The sequence below is a fragment of the Carassius carassius genome, chromosome 37 (assembly GCF_963082965.1).
Source record: "Carassius carassius chromosome 37, fCarCar2.1, whole genome shotgun sequence".
NCBI classification, from domain to species: Eukaryota; Metazoa; Chordata; class Actinopteri; order Cypriniformes; family Cyprinidae; genus Carassius; species Carassius carassius.
The window spans coordinates 18,675,553-18,692,119 of NC_081791.1; the positions used below are offsets into that span (position 1 = coordinate 18,675,553).

The window sequence follows — 16,567 nt, forward strand, 5'->3', positions numbered from 1 at the left end:
ATTATTTAAGCATACATTCATGCATGTGTTCAATAGACTGGCTGAAGGCAGCCACTGGCATCCTGAGATGCTGGTGTGCAAACACAGAGACAGACTGTTTGGATTGAGAAAATTAAAAAGAGGAGAACAGAAAGATATCCAGTAATTTCATGGTTTTTAATAGTACAGCTGGTTCGCCTGACAAAATAATGAGAAAATACTAAGCCTAACTTATGAGGAGTGATATTCCTTAAAAGCTTTAAAAGAACTGCAGTTACCTGTCTTCTAGGAACAAATGCATTCAATTATTTAATACAGTGTCTATAACATTCAGTTTATTCAAATGTATTAAAACTACTAAATTTAATCGATACAAATTTCAAGTCATATAATAACTCTTTTTTAATAATTGAATTAGTTTTCATATTTCTTGACTACAGATTAACATAAACATGAAAATTGAATCTGTTTATTAGTAACAATAGGATATCTAGTGCTGAGATAAAAGACAGGGGGTCTAGATGGCTATGCTTTTATCTACATGTAAAGAGTATAGAATCAACTAGAACTCAGCTTATATTTAGTGTTTTACTATTTAGTCTTCTAGCTGTCCATTAATGCTCCTGATCCCAAAGGGTTCAGTGTGTTTGTGTGCATCCTGCACATGTGCTGTCTGTGCATACATTGTGGCTCATCCTAAACACTTTTTCATGTGAAAAATTTAGACTTAAAACTAGGGGTGCACCGAAATTTCGGCCGCCGAAAATTTTCGGCCGAAATGGCATTATCGGTTTCGGGCCGAAATAAAAAAAACAGCCGAAAACGTAAACCGAAAATGAATGTCACCCGCCCCTCCCATCCGTGAGCAAGCGCTTAGGTTTCACTCACGGTCGAGCTGTTATCACGCGTCTGCCTATCAAAGATTAAGCATGTCAAAGGGCTGTCACAATCAAAAAAAGCTTGTCACAAAAGCTGCACAATCGATCGGACCAACCAACACAAGTTTCGAAAACGAAAACAGGGAATAGATTTTAACGGCCTTCTCTCGGAGCGCGTCCAGCTCGTCACTATACGCTCGCAGCGAACGCGCGTCACACAGCAACTGCAGGTTCTGACACACACACACACACACACACACACACACATACACACAGAGCCTATTAGTGCATAATATCAATGTAGCCTTCAGTAATGTTTTTCATTGATGTTATGGCAGTCCACATTGCTGACTTGTGCGCGTCTCAAGCGCCCTTTTTACGTTCGCCCTAATGCCTGTTTAGTTGTCGGTGGATTTGCCTATATTTGGCGTTGAAAAACGGATCAACGCCAAATATAGGCAATTTACTAACGATTCATTGAACACTTTGCCTATGTCTCAAAAATCGAACAGGATTTTTTTTTTCACAAAAGTGACAGCCCTATACGAGAGGACACCAAAGTTGCAATATGTAACATTTGTTCTGCAAAAATCTCCAAAATTGTGGATTGTTTTGCACAATTTAAAAAAAAATTATTTTATTTGATGGAACATAAAACTTGAAGAATAATTATTATTTATATTTATTGTAAAAAATATTTTATGTTTTGTTATGTAACTGTTAATAAAAGTTTGATTATTATATTGTGATTTTTCAATTCAGATCCATTAAATCCAAGCAATATATATATACGTTTTTAAAAGAAGCCATTTTCGGCTTCAGTTTCGGTTTTCGGCCAAGTGCATCCTAAATTTTCGGTTTCGGTTTCGGCGCAGAATTTTCATTTCGGTGCATCACTACTTAAAACATATTGAATAATGAAAATACAACCAACTGCGACAAAATAACTGGGAAAAATAATTTTGAGAGATCCATATCATCACAGTTGCTAATTACATATAATTTTCTGTTCTTTACAAATGTAGTATTAAGTATAAAAGGCATAAGGGTACCTCAAGCACTGAGATTTGTTTAATTTGCATGTTAAATACAAATAATTAAATGTGACTTTTTTCAGTGTGCAAAGTTAGACCAGTATAATTTAGCCATTTTAATTTTATTTACATACACAAAGATTAATTTGCTCAGTAGCAAAATTAGAAAAAAAAATCTACAACCCGAATTCCGGAAAAGTTGGGACGTTTTTTAAATTTTAATAAAATGAAAACTAAAAGACTTTCAAATCACATGAGCCAATATTTTATTCACAATAGAACATAGATAACATAGCAAATGTTTAAACTGAGAAATTTTACACTTTTATCCACTTAATTAGCTCATTTAAAATGTAATGCCTGCTACAGGTCTCAAAAAAGTTGGCACGGGGGGCAACAAATGGCTAAAAAAGCAAGCAGTTTTGAAAAGATTCAGCTGGGAGAACATCTAGTGATTAATTAAGTTAATTGATATCAGGTCTGTAACATGATTAGCTATGAAAGCTTTGTCTTAGAGAAGCAGAGTCTCTCAGAAGTAAAGATGGGCAGAGGCTCTCCAATTTGTGAAAAACTTTAAAAACAATGTTCCTCAACGTCAAATTGCAAAGGCTTTGCAAATCTCATCATCTACAGTGCATAACATCATCAAAAGATTCAGAGAAACTGGAGAAATCTCTGTGCGTAAGGGACAAGGCCGGAGACCTTTATTGGATGCCCGTGGTCTTCGGGCTCTCAGACGACACTGCATCACTCATCTGCATGATTGTGTCAATGACATTACTAAATGGGCCCAGGAATACTTTTAGAAACCACTGTCGGTAAACACAATCCGCCGTGCCATCAGAAGATGCCAACTAAAGCTCTATCATGCAAAAAGGAAGCCATATGTGAACATGGTCCAGTGTGCCGTCGTGTCCTGTGGGCCAAGGCTCATTTAAAATGGACTATTTCAAAGTGGAATAGTGTTTTATGGTCAGACGAGTCCAAATTTGACATTCTTGTTGGAAATCACGGACGCCGTGTCCTCCGGGCTAAAGAGGAGGGAGACCTTCCAGCATGTTATCAGCGTTCAGTTCAAAAGCCAGCATCTCTGATGGTATGGGGGTGCATAAGTGCATACGGTATGGGCAGCTTGCATGTTTTGGAAGGCTCTGTGAATGCTGAAAGGTATATAAAGGTTTTAGAGCAACATATGCTTCCCTCCAAACAACGTCTATTTCAGGGAAGGCTTTGTTTATTTCAGCAGGACAATGCAAAACCACATACTGCAGCTATAACAACAGCATGGCTTCATCGTAGAAGAGTCCGGGTGCTAACCTGGCCTGCCTGCAGTCCAGATCTTTCACCTATAGAGAACATTTGGCGCATCATTAAACGAAAAATACGTCAAAGACGACCACGAACTCTTCAGCAGCTGGAAATCTATATAAGGCAAGAATGGGACCAAATTCCAACAGCAAAACTCCAGCAACTCATAGCCTCAATGCCCAGACGTCTTCAAACTGTTTTGAAAAGAAAAGGAGATGCTACACCATGGTAAACATGCCCCGTCCCAACTATTTTGAGACCTGTAGCAGAAATCAAAATTGAAATGAGCTCATTTTGTGCATAAAATTGTAAACTTTCTCAGTTTAAACATTTGCTACATTATCTATGTTCTATTGTGAATAAAATATTGGCTCATGTGATTTGAAAGTCTTTAAGTTTTCATTTTATTAAAATGTAAAAAACGTCCCAACTTTTCCGGAATTCGGGTTGTATAATTGGGACTGAAAGTGATGAAAGAGGGGAAAAAAGACCACACCCTCACCAGCTGGTACAAGTTCTCCCAAAAGTCCTGCGTCATGAGGCGGAATAGAGCCAGGAAAGCCCAGCCAAAACTGTCAAAGCTGGTGTACCCATAGTTTGGATTGCGACCAGCCTTCATGCATGTGTAGCCTTCAGGACAGCGACTGAGAGGGGAAAGGAGCACACAACCGAAAAATGACTTGGCACCAGTCTATGGATTAGTATAAAACCCAGTGTCTCAATGAGCTCTTGCATGTTTTGTCTTTTTTAACAAGTAAGTGTTGTTTATTATTTTTAATGTCTGTATTCTGTCATTTATAGTTTTGTAATTATGTTGCGAAGGAGAAGGCCAGACACTCACCCTGAATCAGAGCTGTTTCCACACAACAGAGCATCTAGCTGGTCCGGCAGGAAGTAGAAATTGGCTGATGACAAAAAGAGAATATTAACTAGACTATTTTGTACTTTTCAAGCAGTTAAATATATGCCAAAAACCAATAAGGCAGATAAACACCCAATATTAAAATTATTATCATTTAAATGCTTCAAGTGAATTTGGGCATTACAACATCATAATGTGTGTAAACAGTATACATATATATATATATATATATATATATAGTGTTAACAGTGTTAAATTATTAATTTATAAATATTAAGCAATGCACGATAAACATAAACCAATATATTGTCTTAACTGTTTTTGTAATTTGTGACAAACTAAACAAACGCTCACTCTCGTTCATGATGTACTCATCCCAGTTGAATGCATGGGTGCCATTGGCCTGGTATAGTTCTGTGATGTTGATGGGCCAGATGACACACTTTTGTCGCAGATTTCCCATGAAGAGCTGCAGGCCAATGAGGGCAAAGACACTGAGGCAGAAAACGGTGAGGATCATCACATCTGACAGCTTCTTCACCGACTGGATCAAAGCGCCAACAATGGTCTTCAGACCTTTGAGATATCAAATATGGACACACATACACGCACAAATATGCACACAAACACACACACACACAAAGGCAAAGACAATTGCATGTGTGTTCAAGTCCCAGAAGTGTATAAAAGGAGTCTCAAGGCATGATGTGAGGACACCTACGTTTCATATATATGTCTTGTTTGTGTTTAATATATACAGTACAGACCAAAAGTTTGGAAACATTACTATTTTTTATGTTTTTGAAAGAAGTTTCTTCTGCTCATCAAGCCTGGATTTATTTGATCAAAAATACAGAAAAAAATGCAATATTGTGATATATTATTACAATTTAAAATAATTGTTTTTAAATTTATTATACTTTAAATTATAATTTATTTCTGTGATGCAAAGCTGAATTTTTAGGATCATTGTCACATGATCCTTTAGAAATCATTCTAATATGATGATTCATTATCAAAGTTGGAAACAGTTCTGCTGCTTAATATTTTTTCAGAACATGTGATACTTTTTTAGGATACTTTGATGAGTAAAAAGTAAAAAAAAAAAAAAAAAAAAAAGAAGAAGCTATGTTTTTAAAATATAAATATTTTGTAATAACAATATACACTACTGGTCAGTAATTTGGGGTCAGTAATTTTTTTTCTTCTTTTTAAATAAAATCAATACTTTTATTCAGCAAGGATGTGTTAAATTGATAAAAAGTGATAGTAAAGAAAATATATTATTAGAATATTTTATATAATATTTTTTTTTTGAATAAATGCAGTTATTTTTAACCTTTTATTCATCAAATATATTAGACAGCAGAACTGTTTCCAACACTCATAATAAATCAGAATATTAGAATGATTTCTAAATGATCATGTGATAGACTGGATGTTACATGTGACACTAAAGGCTGGAGTAATGATGCTGAAAATTCAGCTTTGCATCACAGGAATAAATTATTATTTTTAAGTATATTCAAATAGAAAACTATTATTTTAAGTTGTAATAATATTTCACAATATTACTGTTTTTTCTGTATTTTTGATCAAATAAATGCAGGCTTGATGAGCAAAAGAAACTTCTTTCAAAAACATTAAAAATGGTAATGTTTCCAAACTTTTGGTCTGTACTGTATGTGGTTCTCTGCTGGTGGTGTGCAGGTATGTATGTATGTATGTATGTATGTATCCATCCATCCATCCATCCATCTATCTATCGCAAGTAAATATTACTTTTCAAAAGAGGGAGAAAACATTTCCCATACCCTTTCTTATTGATATCATTGGTCAGGCATCCAATAAAACTCAAAACTCATTTGTTACCTAGTAGAATAATGAACATGATGCTGGACATGGCATTCATCATAAACATAGTTTTTGGCCTAATGGGTTTTATATGATAAATGAATGGCTGCCAAGAGTATGAAACTGTTTGTATGTAAATGTAAATCTGGCTCCTGAAACAAAACCAGTTGAGAACCACTGACATGGATGCTTAAGGGTGCCCTTCAGCATAAATTAATGTTTTTAATTGTTAATTATAATTTTTTCGTAATATCATACCTTGAATCCTTATTTGAATTCACATTGACAATGTATAAATAATACAATCACAAAATACATAAGTGTCTTTACTCAAAGTACTGTTTGGGAGCCATCCCATAATTTGCTCTATTTAAATTTAAATTAAATTAAATTTAAATTTATGCATTAGCAGACACTTTTATCCAAAGCGACTTACATTGCATTCAGGCTAACAATTTTTCCTAACATGTGTTCCCCGGGAAAAATGTAGAAATAATAATTCACTTTCGCTTAAACATGGTTTAAGAAACGGCTACAACATTTAATATATTATTTCAGGAAATGCAAAAAATTTTCCTGAAACCTTTTTGAATTCCAGCATTCCAGAATAGAAGTTGAAGGTTCTCTAAGGATAACCTTCAAAGAATTCTCTTGACAATAAAGGGAGGGCTCCCTGTAACAGTGAGAACAGCCTGACATCCGGTTGTCTATAAATACTGCAGCACAACCAGAGGGCCATGACATGGGGAGAATAAAGCAAGCAGGGACTAGGGGGGTGAAGACTGCATGCAGGTCATTTCAGCTTGAAGGCTGAACAGAAACAAGTCCAGTGTAAAAATCTTCCATGGCTCCATCAGACATGCTAAGCTAAACATCATCAGAACTGCACTGACCCCTCCATAACTCCCTCCCAAATACAAAAGAGCTGCTTTACCTTCAGGACAGCAGACACTCAAATTACTATTGATATGCTACAATCCTCTTGCCCATAAACCCCACAAAAACATAAAGAAATCTTGCAGGGCTCAGAGATTTGATGAGTAGGCTTTAGTTCATAGCCTTACTGAAAATAACATAGGATGACAAATATGACTTGCAGTAAAACCTAGTCAGCTAAATAAATAATGTTGTTTCACTAAAAATGACTTGCATATGACACTAATGTGAATTTTTGCAAAACCTCTGACTAAAATAAAAACAACTGTACAGATAAAACTGAACAATTTAACTAAAAACATAAATAAAAACAAAAAATAAAAATGTTCCTTGACCAACTGCACTATTCTTATTTTATTTCCAGATGCAATTTGTGAGTCTCATACAAAATAAAGGAAAAAATAAATGAATCGTCAAAAAAATAAAAGGCAGCCAAGCACTTAGTAGGTTTATACTATAAAAGCAAGTGACTCTCAAAGCATCATGCAGCATAAAATATGTCCACAAACTAGGCTTGGCAGTCTTCATAAATAAGTAATAAGTATATTCTTTGGGAACTCACTGAGAGCTATGCAATTTTCATTTTGGGCAACAAAGCTTGTTAAAAATATCTACTAGTGTTCTGAGGCCAGGGGGTTAGTTTGAAAAGGTCTGCTTGTTTCCCAATATACTGTATATTAATCAGCAAAATGAATGTGTTCATACCTTTACTGTTTGATTTTTGAGAAACATACAAGCTCACACACTAGTGAATAGTCCTCACTGTTAAAATCTGAAATAAAACATGCCTTATGTAACACTAAGATCTGCTTTAACAAGATCTCAACAACAAACCTACAAATAATACAGGAGCTTGAGTTCAACCCAGATCAGGGTCTGTTCATAGATACATTTTTTGCCTTCATGAAAGAGGTTAAAGAGGTTTGTTCGCTAAAGCTTTCTAATTTGTTCTAATCTGCTCTGAAGTTTCTAAAGGGGCAAAAGGGTGTCAAAACCAAGGACTCTGGAGATTGATAGTAGACTGCAAAGCCTATCAAAAATGTATAAGTACCATTTTTGATCATTTTGGAGATTGGAAAAAAGCAAATTAAATGGTCCTCTCCAAATTAATTTCTGCTTTAAAAAAAAATTGAATAGTAATAGGAGATCATACTGAGCGTTAACCTCAGTGTCAAAACTGCATCTCACCTGGAATGACAGAGATAGTTTTCAATGCTCGGAGAACTCTGAATGTTCTCAGCGCAGATACATTCCCCAGGTCCACAAACTCTGTTACATATCTGAAATAAGGGAGGATCACACACAGACACCAATGACAACCACAAACACACCAAGAACACCACCACGCCAATGAACCACCAGGAGGTACGCCACTCACAGAACCTGTCCACTACAGTGGGAAAGGAAGGAAAAGAAAACCAAGATAAACCAAGACCACACACCGACACACCAAGAGAACACCGACCCGACCCCTCCCGCCTACACACTCTCTTACCTGGGATTACAGAAATTGTTTTCAATGCCCTCAAAACTCTGAACGTGCGCAGAGCTGAGACATTGCCTAGGTTTACAAACTCTGTTATATACCTGCAATGATCAGATCAAAGTTACATGGTCATGACTTAGTACTTGATGACTTCCATATGCAGATTAAGATGATCTGTTTCTTATAAGGTGGGGGATATTATTATAGTGTAGTCAGAGTACAAAGTAGAAATGCCAAATATTACAATATTTAGATGACAAATGAACCATTTTAAACAAAAAAAGAAAAATAATACATTTAATAATAACAATAGTAATTAGTATTATTATTATTATTATTATGTTAACACAATGAATATTTTCTATGTTGAAAAAATAAACATACTATGAAAATATACATTAAAGATATATTTCAGATAGAATGTGGGCTATTTATGATTTTTATAATATATTATAAATATTATATTATAAAATATATAATAATAATCATCATATTTGGCACAACAACACAAAACCTAGTGTCTGTCTCCCACCCCGACAGCTTTTATAAACAAACATTCTTTTATGGTGACATACAGTATATTTCAGATGAATATGTCTGGTATGGTTTGTATGCAGAAAACATGACAGATAAATAACAGATGCAGTGAAAATGGAAAATGAGAACTAGAGTCAGTGTGTGAGAGAGAAAGAGAGGAAGGGAGAAAGTTTTCTGCGTAGGCTGCTAGGAGGCGTGATGTTGGTGAATGTCTCTAAACACTGATCGGTGGGAACATCTGAACGATGAAAGTTCTCAGAAGAGAAGAATAGAGGGAGTATTCTGGATCAGTGCAAGAACTAGGTATATCCACAGAACAGCAGAGAGATGAGGAGAAAAACAGTCACAAAGACAAATGCAGAGCTGTGAGGAACTGGACACGACATTAGCAGAGCTGCCACATCCAGAAAGATGCCACCTAAAAAGTGTTCATATGGTTAGAGACAGAATATAACAGCTGAAAATGTGTTGTCCGCATCCCCCACATACAGTAAGAGCTCAGTATTTCTTTTCATCATCACAAGAATGAGGCAAATGTAATAATCCTAACCAGTTAAATGACTTATTTTTCATAATGACATTAATGACACAATACTTACGCCATTGAGATGACCATGAAATCCAGCCAGTTCCATGGATCTCTAAGGAATGTGAAGTCATCTATACAGAATCCACGGGCAATTATTTTTACAGCTGATTCAAACGTATAAATTCCAGTAAAGGTATACCTGAAGGAAAGAGCAGCAGTAAGTGGATTAAGAAAAAGGAACTAAAATCTGCTTTATATTTTGAATGTGTATATCTATGATTTTGTGATAGGAATGGCAAGCTGTGGATAAATACTTACTCTACTTGTTTGGACCACTCGGGAGGATTACTAAAAGTCATGAACACACAATTGGTCAAAATCGTACACATTATGAACATGCTGAATACTGTGAGCGTCAGTTAAGGAACTTTTGGGATATTACAAAAAAAAAAGGAATTTTACAGTTTAAATATAAATATCAGTACATTCATCAAAACAGAATGCCAAATACAGACAGAACATTTAGAATTTTGGCTAGTTGTAAAGCACTGCTAGGTGCTTGAAATATATTTATGTATTCATCTAAACAGCCATTGTTGCAAAGTAGATTAAAATCTTTAATGCAAGAGGTATAATTTTGCATACAGTATCAGACAAACACTTATTTAACAAAGTGTAATATGAACAAATTATACATGTTATACCTTGAAAAAACATCAACTTATAGATATAAAAAAAAAAAAATTAAAACATGAATTCCATGTTTGCCACTAAATGAACAGAGATTGATGTTTAATCATGTTCATTTATACAGTTTATCTTTTATACTGTTGGAATAATAAAATATTCACAAAAAAACATTAATGAATTGTGAATATTTAATATATTATCCAGCCTTAAAGCTTACATCATAATGGGGAGTTTCCAGCTCATCTGTGTCATTTATGTAGGCAGTTCAAATGTTTTTGTTTGGACTACAACCACAATAACCATCAAATCAGTCCTCAGAGGACAGGGAATAGCATTACACTTCAAATCTTTGTGATAGCCTATATGTTTGGAAATTATTGTTTCCATTCGGCTCAATATTTACAGCAAGGCCTCTGTCTGTAAATATTGTATGAATGAACTGAGAGTTAATGTGGCATGACTGACATCACAATCAGCCACTATTTGGTCAGAAAGACAAGTCATTTTTAAATTGTGCTGTATTGGCCAATAGGGAGACCACTCAACTAGATGTCCTTAGCCATGGGTTCCAGCATCAAAACAGGACACAAAGGGGCTAAAAACAGGCAATAGCGCTCCACCATTTTCTCTCTATTTGGCATCTCTACTGACAAACCAAACAGTTGCCATGCATCTAAAATTCACACCTACATCCACACCCACTGATATGCTGTTACAGTTCCACACTAGTACACACTGCTTAACTACATATTAGTATGCATCTATAGCATTACTCCTGACCACTGCATGCACTCTAGCGATAAGCATACACATTATATATTTGATGTAGAGAGAGATAACATAGACATTCATCACATACATTTTATTAGCTGAAAAAGGATATGAATGTATCAAAATTTTAATCGCTATTCGTCTAGCGAGATTAAAAGGGCTTATCATGTACAAGGAAGGTGTGGCACTAAAGCGGAAGATTGTTTTCCCTTTATTTAGGACTATAAATGTCTGTGGAGAGGAAAAAGGAACAAGCCAGAAAGAAGACAAAGACAGAGAAAGAGAAACATCAGATTAGTTGCAATTAGAGAGAGAGAAACAAGTGAGAAACATCATCACTTATTCAACTGGACTTTAAGAGGTAATAATCGCATACTGAAAGCCTACGTCTGTTTCTAGAGGACAAGACATCATAATGAAGACAAACTGCTTTATATACTACTGAATAATTAAAATCGCATTCTTTGGCAAGTAGTAAGTAAATCCACAAGTCTGTATGCAAAACATCCATATTGTCTATGGAGTACAATAAAGTTTAAAGATTATATAACAATCTTTATGCAACAGTTAGTTCCGGTTCTTGAATTTGATTGGTTGAGAGTGCTGCTACGTAGTCCAACACAGTGATCTGAATATCAGCATGGTTGTAATTTGAATTTAAGATTGAGGATGCAAGATGCTTGAAGGACAAATTCACCAACAATGAATAATAAAAATAATACATATTTTATATATTGCCTTTACAAGAAATAAAAATATTGAAATAATGAAAAATCTGTCATCAGATTCTGCCGTTTCTAAACAGTAATGTAAGAGTTTAATTTCTGCCACCTCTGTATCCACTACGGGTGTGGCAGTTCTCGGTAAAAAATCGAACCATACCGTTCTTCACCCACGGTTTGACACGCACTTACACAGAGGTTCAACTTACTGTAATTCTGACAACACATCTGTAATGTTATAAATTTCAAGTTTTAATGTTGTTTAATGTTGTTAACTTTCAAGTTTTGTCCTTGAATTTACAAATTCACACAAAAAATTATGTCAGAATGCCTGTCTTGGTAAGTATCCTAGCAGAGATAGCCAGCTGAATGTGCAGTATCAATGCACTGGATCCATGCATTCCCTTAAAGTGACAGCACATTCTTAATAGTAATCGAACAGCAACAACAAAGAAATCACTCATTGTTCTTGTTAGACCTAACTGAAAAACATTGTTTATTTTATTTGTATCTTTGCTCTTTTGTGTTTATCTGTGCTGTTGCTTGTAGTTATATTGTTTGTTATTTCTTTATTTTTCCCTAAACATAGCACATACTGAACCGTACCAACTCTTAAACCATGTTACAAACCACAAGATGAACAATTGAAGCCGTGGTGTCCACCACAATTTTACTGCTAAGACTGCTTAAAAATTGTCTTATTGTTAACCAAAACATAGTCAGTAGGCTGTTTTTTGCTGACACTCCTGTTTGCTTTATTAAATCATAATATACTGTTATTGTAATGAAATCACCCAACCAGATATTCATTTAATTAAATCTTTTTGTTTTCTGTCAAAAGTTGGAAAAAGACATGAGGGTGAGTAAATGTTGACATTTTCACTTCATCATTAACCCTTGAAATACACAAAATAATGATGGAAAGTGTAAACAACATATAGGATTGGGAATAAAGAAACACTACTAAATTCTGTTTCGTTACTACAACATACAATAGAATTTACCACATAAGTAGAAAATGATCTTCTCTGAGCTGTGACTGAGCTCCTGAAGAGAGTTTTTGAAGCCTAAAGTGTGTAGAGTGAGCCGTCGCCATCTTGGCAGCGCGTCACCACGCGACTCTCCCGGACAATCGAAAATGGGCAAAAGGGCAGGAGCTGGTTGCTAAAGCCACGCCCACCTAGCGCGACGGCTGTGACAGCAGTGGCAATTCACCTGTCACTCAAGTGGCCACGCCCTTAATTATGCAGAACTTTAAGGCTTAATATAATTTAAATGGATGAGTTATAAAAAAAAATCACCCCCCTCACAGTTGTCATGAAGGGGGCAAAATTGGCTATATAGACCAAAATCATTTTTTGCACCAAGCTGAAAACATGTTTTTTTCTGCTGTAAAGTTGGGCATTTTAACATGGGGAGTCTATGGGATTGACTCTCTTTTGCAGCCAGCCTAAAGCGGCCAGTCGATGAATTGCAGTTTTAGTCACTTCCTTATTGGCTTCACTAGAGAGAGCAGGAGGTTGCCACTCGGACTAAACAACTGAAAATAGCAGAGTACACCAGAGAATTTGGAGAAGCACTACTGACTCATTAGACCACTTTACCCCATTCCAGTAAAGTACATAAAATACACATAAAGGATTTTTAACCTTACAAAGCCCACTGAACATTTGACACATACATTTCTAAGGCCTCTAAATTATCAGCATGATCAAAACTGCTGAAAAATCTGTTATACAATTTACTACATGCCTTCTGTCCTCTGATATTTCATACTTTTAAAGTTAGTAGAATTCTAAAAGGTTTGCACACACCTTTTTCTGTTAAAGTAAACGGGAATAACTGATACTGTTAGTAATATTTCAATTAGATGGTCTGAAGCAACTTGTTTACTTGATTATCCAAACATCATTTTGTGTGTGTGTGTGTGTGTGTGTGTGTGTGTGTGTGTGTGTGTGTGTGTGTTAAAATGTATCATAATAAAAGTTTTTGGAGAAAATGTATTTGCATATCTCTCAATAATCAGTTTTGCCCCCAAAATTAAAACGACAACAGCTTGATAATAAAATTAAGCATTAAAATGTTATCTTAATAATATTATTGAGAGAAATAGCATGACAGCTGATATTTCTATGAATTTTATCATGCATATTTATGTAAGTCTGCTATACTGATTTACAAGCTGCAGAAAATTCACCTAAACTTTTCATAATTTAAATAACAACATTACATATGCAACAATTTCTATATTTTTGTTTGGTTTGGGCCTATGAAAAAATGTGAGTCCTGTATTCTATATCATACAATAATAGCAATAATATCCTAATAAAACTTAAAAAACATATGCAAACTTTTTTAAATTATTATGTGTAAAGGTTCAATAAACTGTCTGTTAAATATATACAGTACAGACCAAAAGTTTGGACACACCTTCTCATTCAAAGAGTTTTCTTTATTTTCATGACTATGAAAATTGTAGAGTCACACTGAAGGCATCAAAACTATGAATTAACACATGTGGAATCATATACATAACAAAAAAGTGTGAAACAACTGAAAATATGTCATATTGTAGGTTCTTCAAAGTAGCCACCTTTTGCTTTGATTACTGCTTTGCACACTCTTGGCATTCTCTTGATGAGCTTCAACAGGTAGTCACCTGAAATGGTTTTCACTTCACAGGTGTGCCCTGTCAGGTTTAATAAGTGTGATTTCTTGCCTTATAAATGGGGTTGGGACCATCAGTTGTGTTGTGCAGAAGTCAGGTGGATACACAGCTGATAGTCCTACTGAATAGACTGTTAGAATTTGTATTATGGCAAGAAAAAAGCAGCTAAGTACAGGAAAACGAGTGGCCATCATTACTTTAAGAAATTAAGGTCAGTCAGTCCGAAAAATTGGGAAAACTTTGAAAGTGTCCCCAAGTGCAGTCACAAAAACCATCAAGCGCTACAAAGAAACTGGCTCACAAGCGGACCGCCCCTGGAAAGGAAGACCAAGAGTCACCTCTGCTGCGGAGGATAAGTTCATCCGAGTCACCAGCCTCAGAAATCGCAGGTTAACAGCAGCTCAGATTAGAGACCAGGTCAATGGCACACGGAGTTCTAGCAGCAGACACATCTCTAGAACAACTGTTAAGAGGAGACTGTGTGAATCAGGTCTTCATGGTAGAATATCTGCTAGGAAACCACTGCTAAAGAGAGGCAACAAGCAGAAAAGACTTGTTTGGGCTAAAGAACACAAGGAATGGACATTAGACCAGTGGAAATCTGTGCTTTGGTCTGATGAGTCCAAATTTGAGATCTTTGGTTCCAACCACCGTGTCTTTGTGCGACGCAGAAAAGGTGAACGGATAGACTCTACATGCCTGGTTCCCACCGTGAAGCATGGAGGAGGAGGTGTGATGGTGTGGGGGTGCTTTGCTGGTGACACTGTTGTGGATTTATTCAAAATTGAAGGCGTACTGAACCAGCATGGCTACCACATCATCTTGCAGTAACATGCTATTCCATCCGGTTTGCGTTTAGTTGGACCATCATTTATTTTTCAACAGGACAATGACCCCAAACACACCTCCAGGCTGTGTAAGGGCTATTTGACCAAGAAGGAGAGTGACCTGGCCTCCACAGTCACCGGACCTGAACCCAATCGAGATGGTTTGGGGTGACCTGGACCGCAGAGTGAAGGCAAAAGGGCCAACAAGTGCTAAGCATCTCTGGAAAGTCCTTCAAGACTGTTGGAAGACCATTTCAGGTGACTACCTCTTGAAGCTCATCAAGAGAATGCCAAGAGTGTGCAAAGCAGTAATCAAAGCAAAAGGTGGCTACTTTGAAGAACCTAGAATGACATATTTTCAGTTGTTTCACACTTTATGTATATAATTTCATATATAATTCCACATGTGTTAATTCATAGTTTTGATGCCTTCAGTGTGAATCTACAATTTCCATAGTCATGAAAATAAAGAAAACTCTTTGAGTGAGAAGGCGTGTCCAAACTTTTGGTCTGTACTGTGTATATATATATATATATGAATGTCTGTCTGAATTTATATGAGACCATGAACGAGTCAGTGTAAGCTCACCAGCCTTTCAGCAGATAACCTCATAATTGTTTAAATAAAATATGTTCGCTACCATCAAAGTTTCATGGGAGGTCGTGTACATCTGCAGAGATGGGATGTACCCCTTCACTTCCTTTTACATGCCTGAGTTTAGAGGAACACTAAGAAACCCTCTTCAGCACCATGGAGAGCGCCAATCTATGCAGCACCATATCATCATCATCATCATCTGCACTTTACATGCAGAAACTTCTCAGAAGAATATATATGCATAATATGATCCACAATGACAAATTACGTTAAAGAAGCACAGCTCAGTAAATAACACTTTGTATAAGTAACTAAAGATGGAAAAGAGCCACATCTATTTGGGTCAGACTGAATCAGGCCACCATGTAAACTACATACTGGGACCTGCTTAGTCAAAAAAAAAAATCTGCTCACTGCTCCGCAATCTCAACAGCATGTGTGACATCAGGGTTCAACAGCTGCATGCTGTGGGGACAAAACAGGAGAAGACTCATTCAAACCAGCAGCCCACGGCCAACCGCATATGAAACAGATGAAAAATAATGCAGAACTGGTGCATATATGAAAAAAAAGTATTTGCTTGATATAGTACATGTGCACACACAAGAGAAGTGCATGTGGGTTTCGTCTTTTTAATGCTTGACAGGCTGCACAGCTACTGAAAATTTCATAATCCAGAACGGGGGAGAAGAAAAAAGACATAGAGAGATAAAGAGACAGAGAAAGACAGCCCAGAGAGGAATGAGTAAGCAGTGAGAGGAAGGGAGGAAGATGGAGAACGAATGGGCCAACAAGAAAGACAATTAAAAAACAATAGGAAACAGAAAAAAAGAGCAGAAGCTATAAAAAAGCTGTAAAACTGGACACTGAATAAAAATCCCTCTGACA

General features: G+C 36.1%; 1 protein-coding gene across 8 annotated transcripts in view; it reads right to left on the reverse strand.

Moving 5' to 3' along the window:
- LOC132118261 (sodium channel protein type 8 subunit alpha-like) overlaps positions 1 to 16,567 on the reverse strand; it is a 67,612-nt gene that overhangs the window by 34,950 nt on the left and 16,095 nt on the right. For 4 of the 8 annotated variants that reach the window (XM_059527971.1, XM_059527967.1, XM_059527970.1 and 1 more), the window contains exons 1-6: positions 9,722 to 9,817; positions 9,474 to 9,602; positions 8,040 to 8,131; positions 4,416 to 4,637; positions 4,041 to 4,104; positions 3,702 to 3,843 (exon numbers count right to left, since the gene is read on the reverse strand). In XM_059527971.1, the coding sequence (XP_059383954.1) occupies positions 3,702 to 3,843; positions 4,041 to 4,104; positions 4,416 to 4,637; positions 8,040 to 8,131; positions 9,474 to 9,602; positions 9,722 to 9,801 (729 nt within the window). In that variant the 5' untranslated portion in view covers positions 9,802 to 9,817. Of the gene's footprint in view, positions 1 to 3,701; positions 3,844 to 4,040; positions 4,105 to 4,415; positions 4,638 to 8,039; positions 8,132 to 8,346; positions 8,439 to 9,473; positions 9,603 to 9,721; positions 9,818 to 10,976; positions 11,096 to 16,567 lie in introns of those variants that run through there. The other 4 variants (XM_059527972.1, XM_059527969.1, XM_059527966.1 and 1 more) reach the window with 2 other exon arrangements.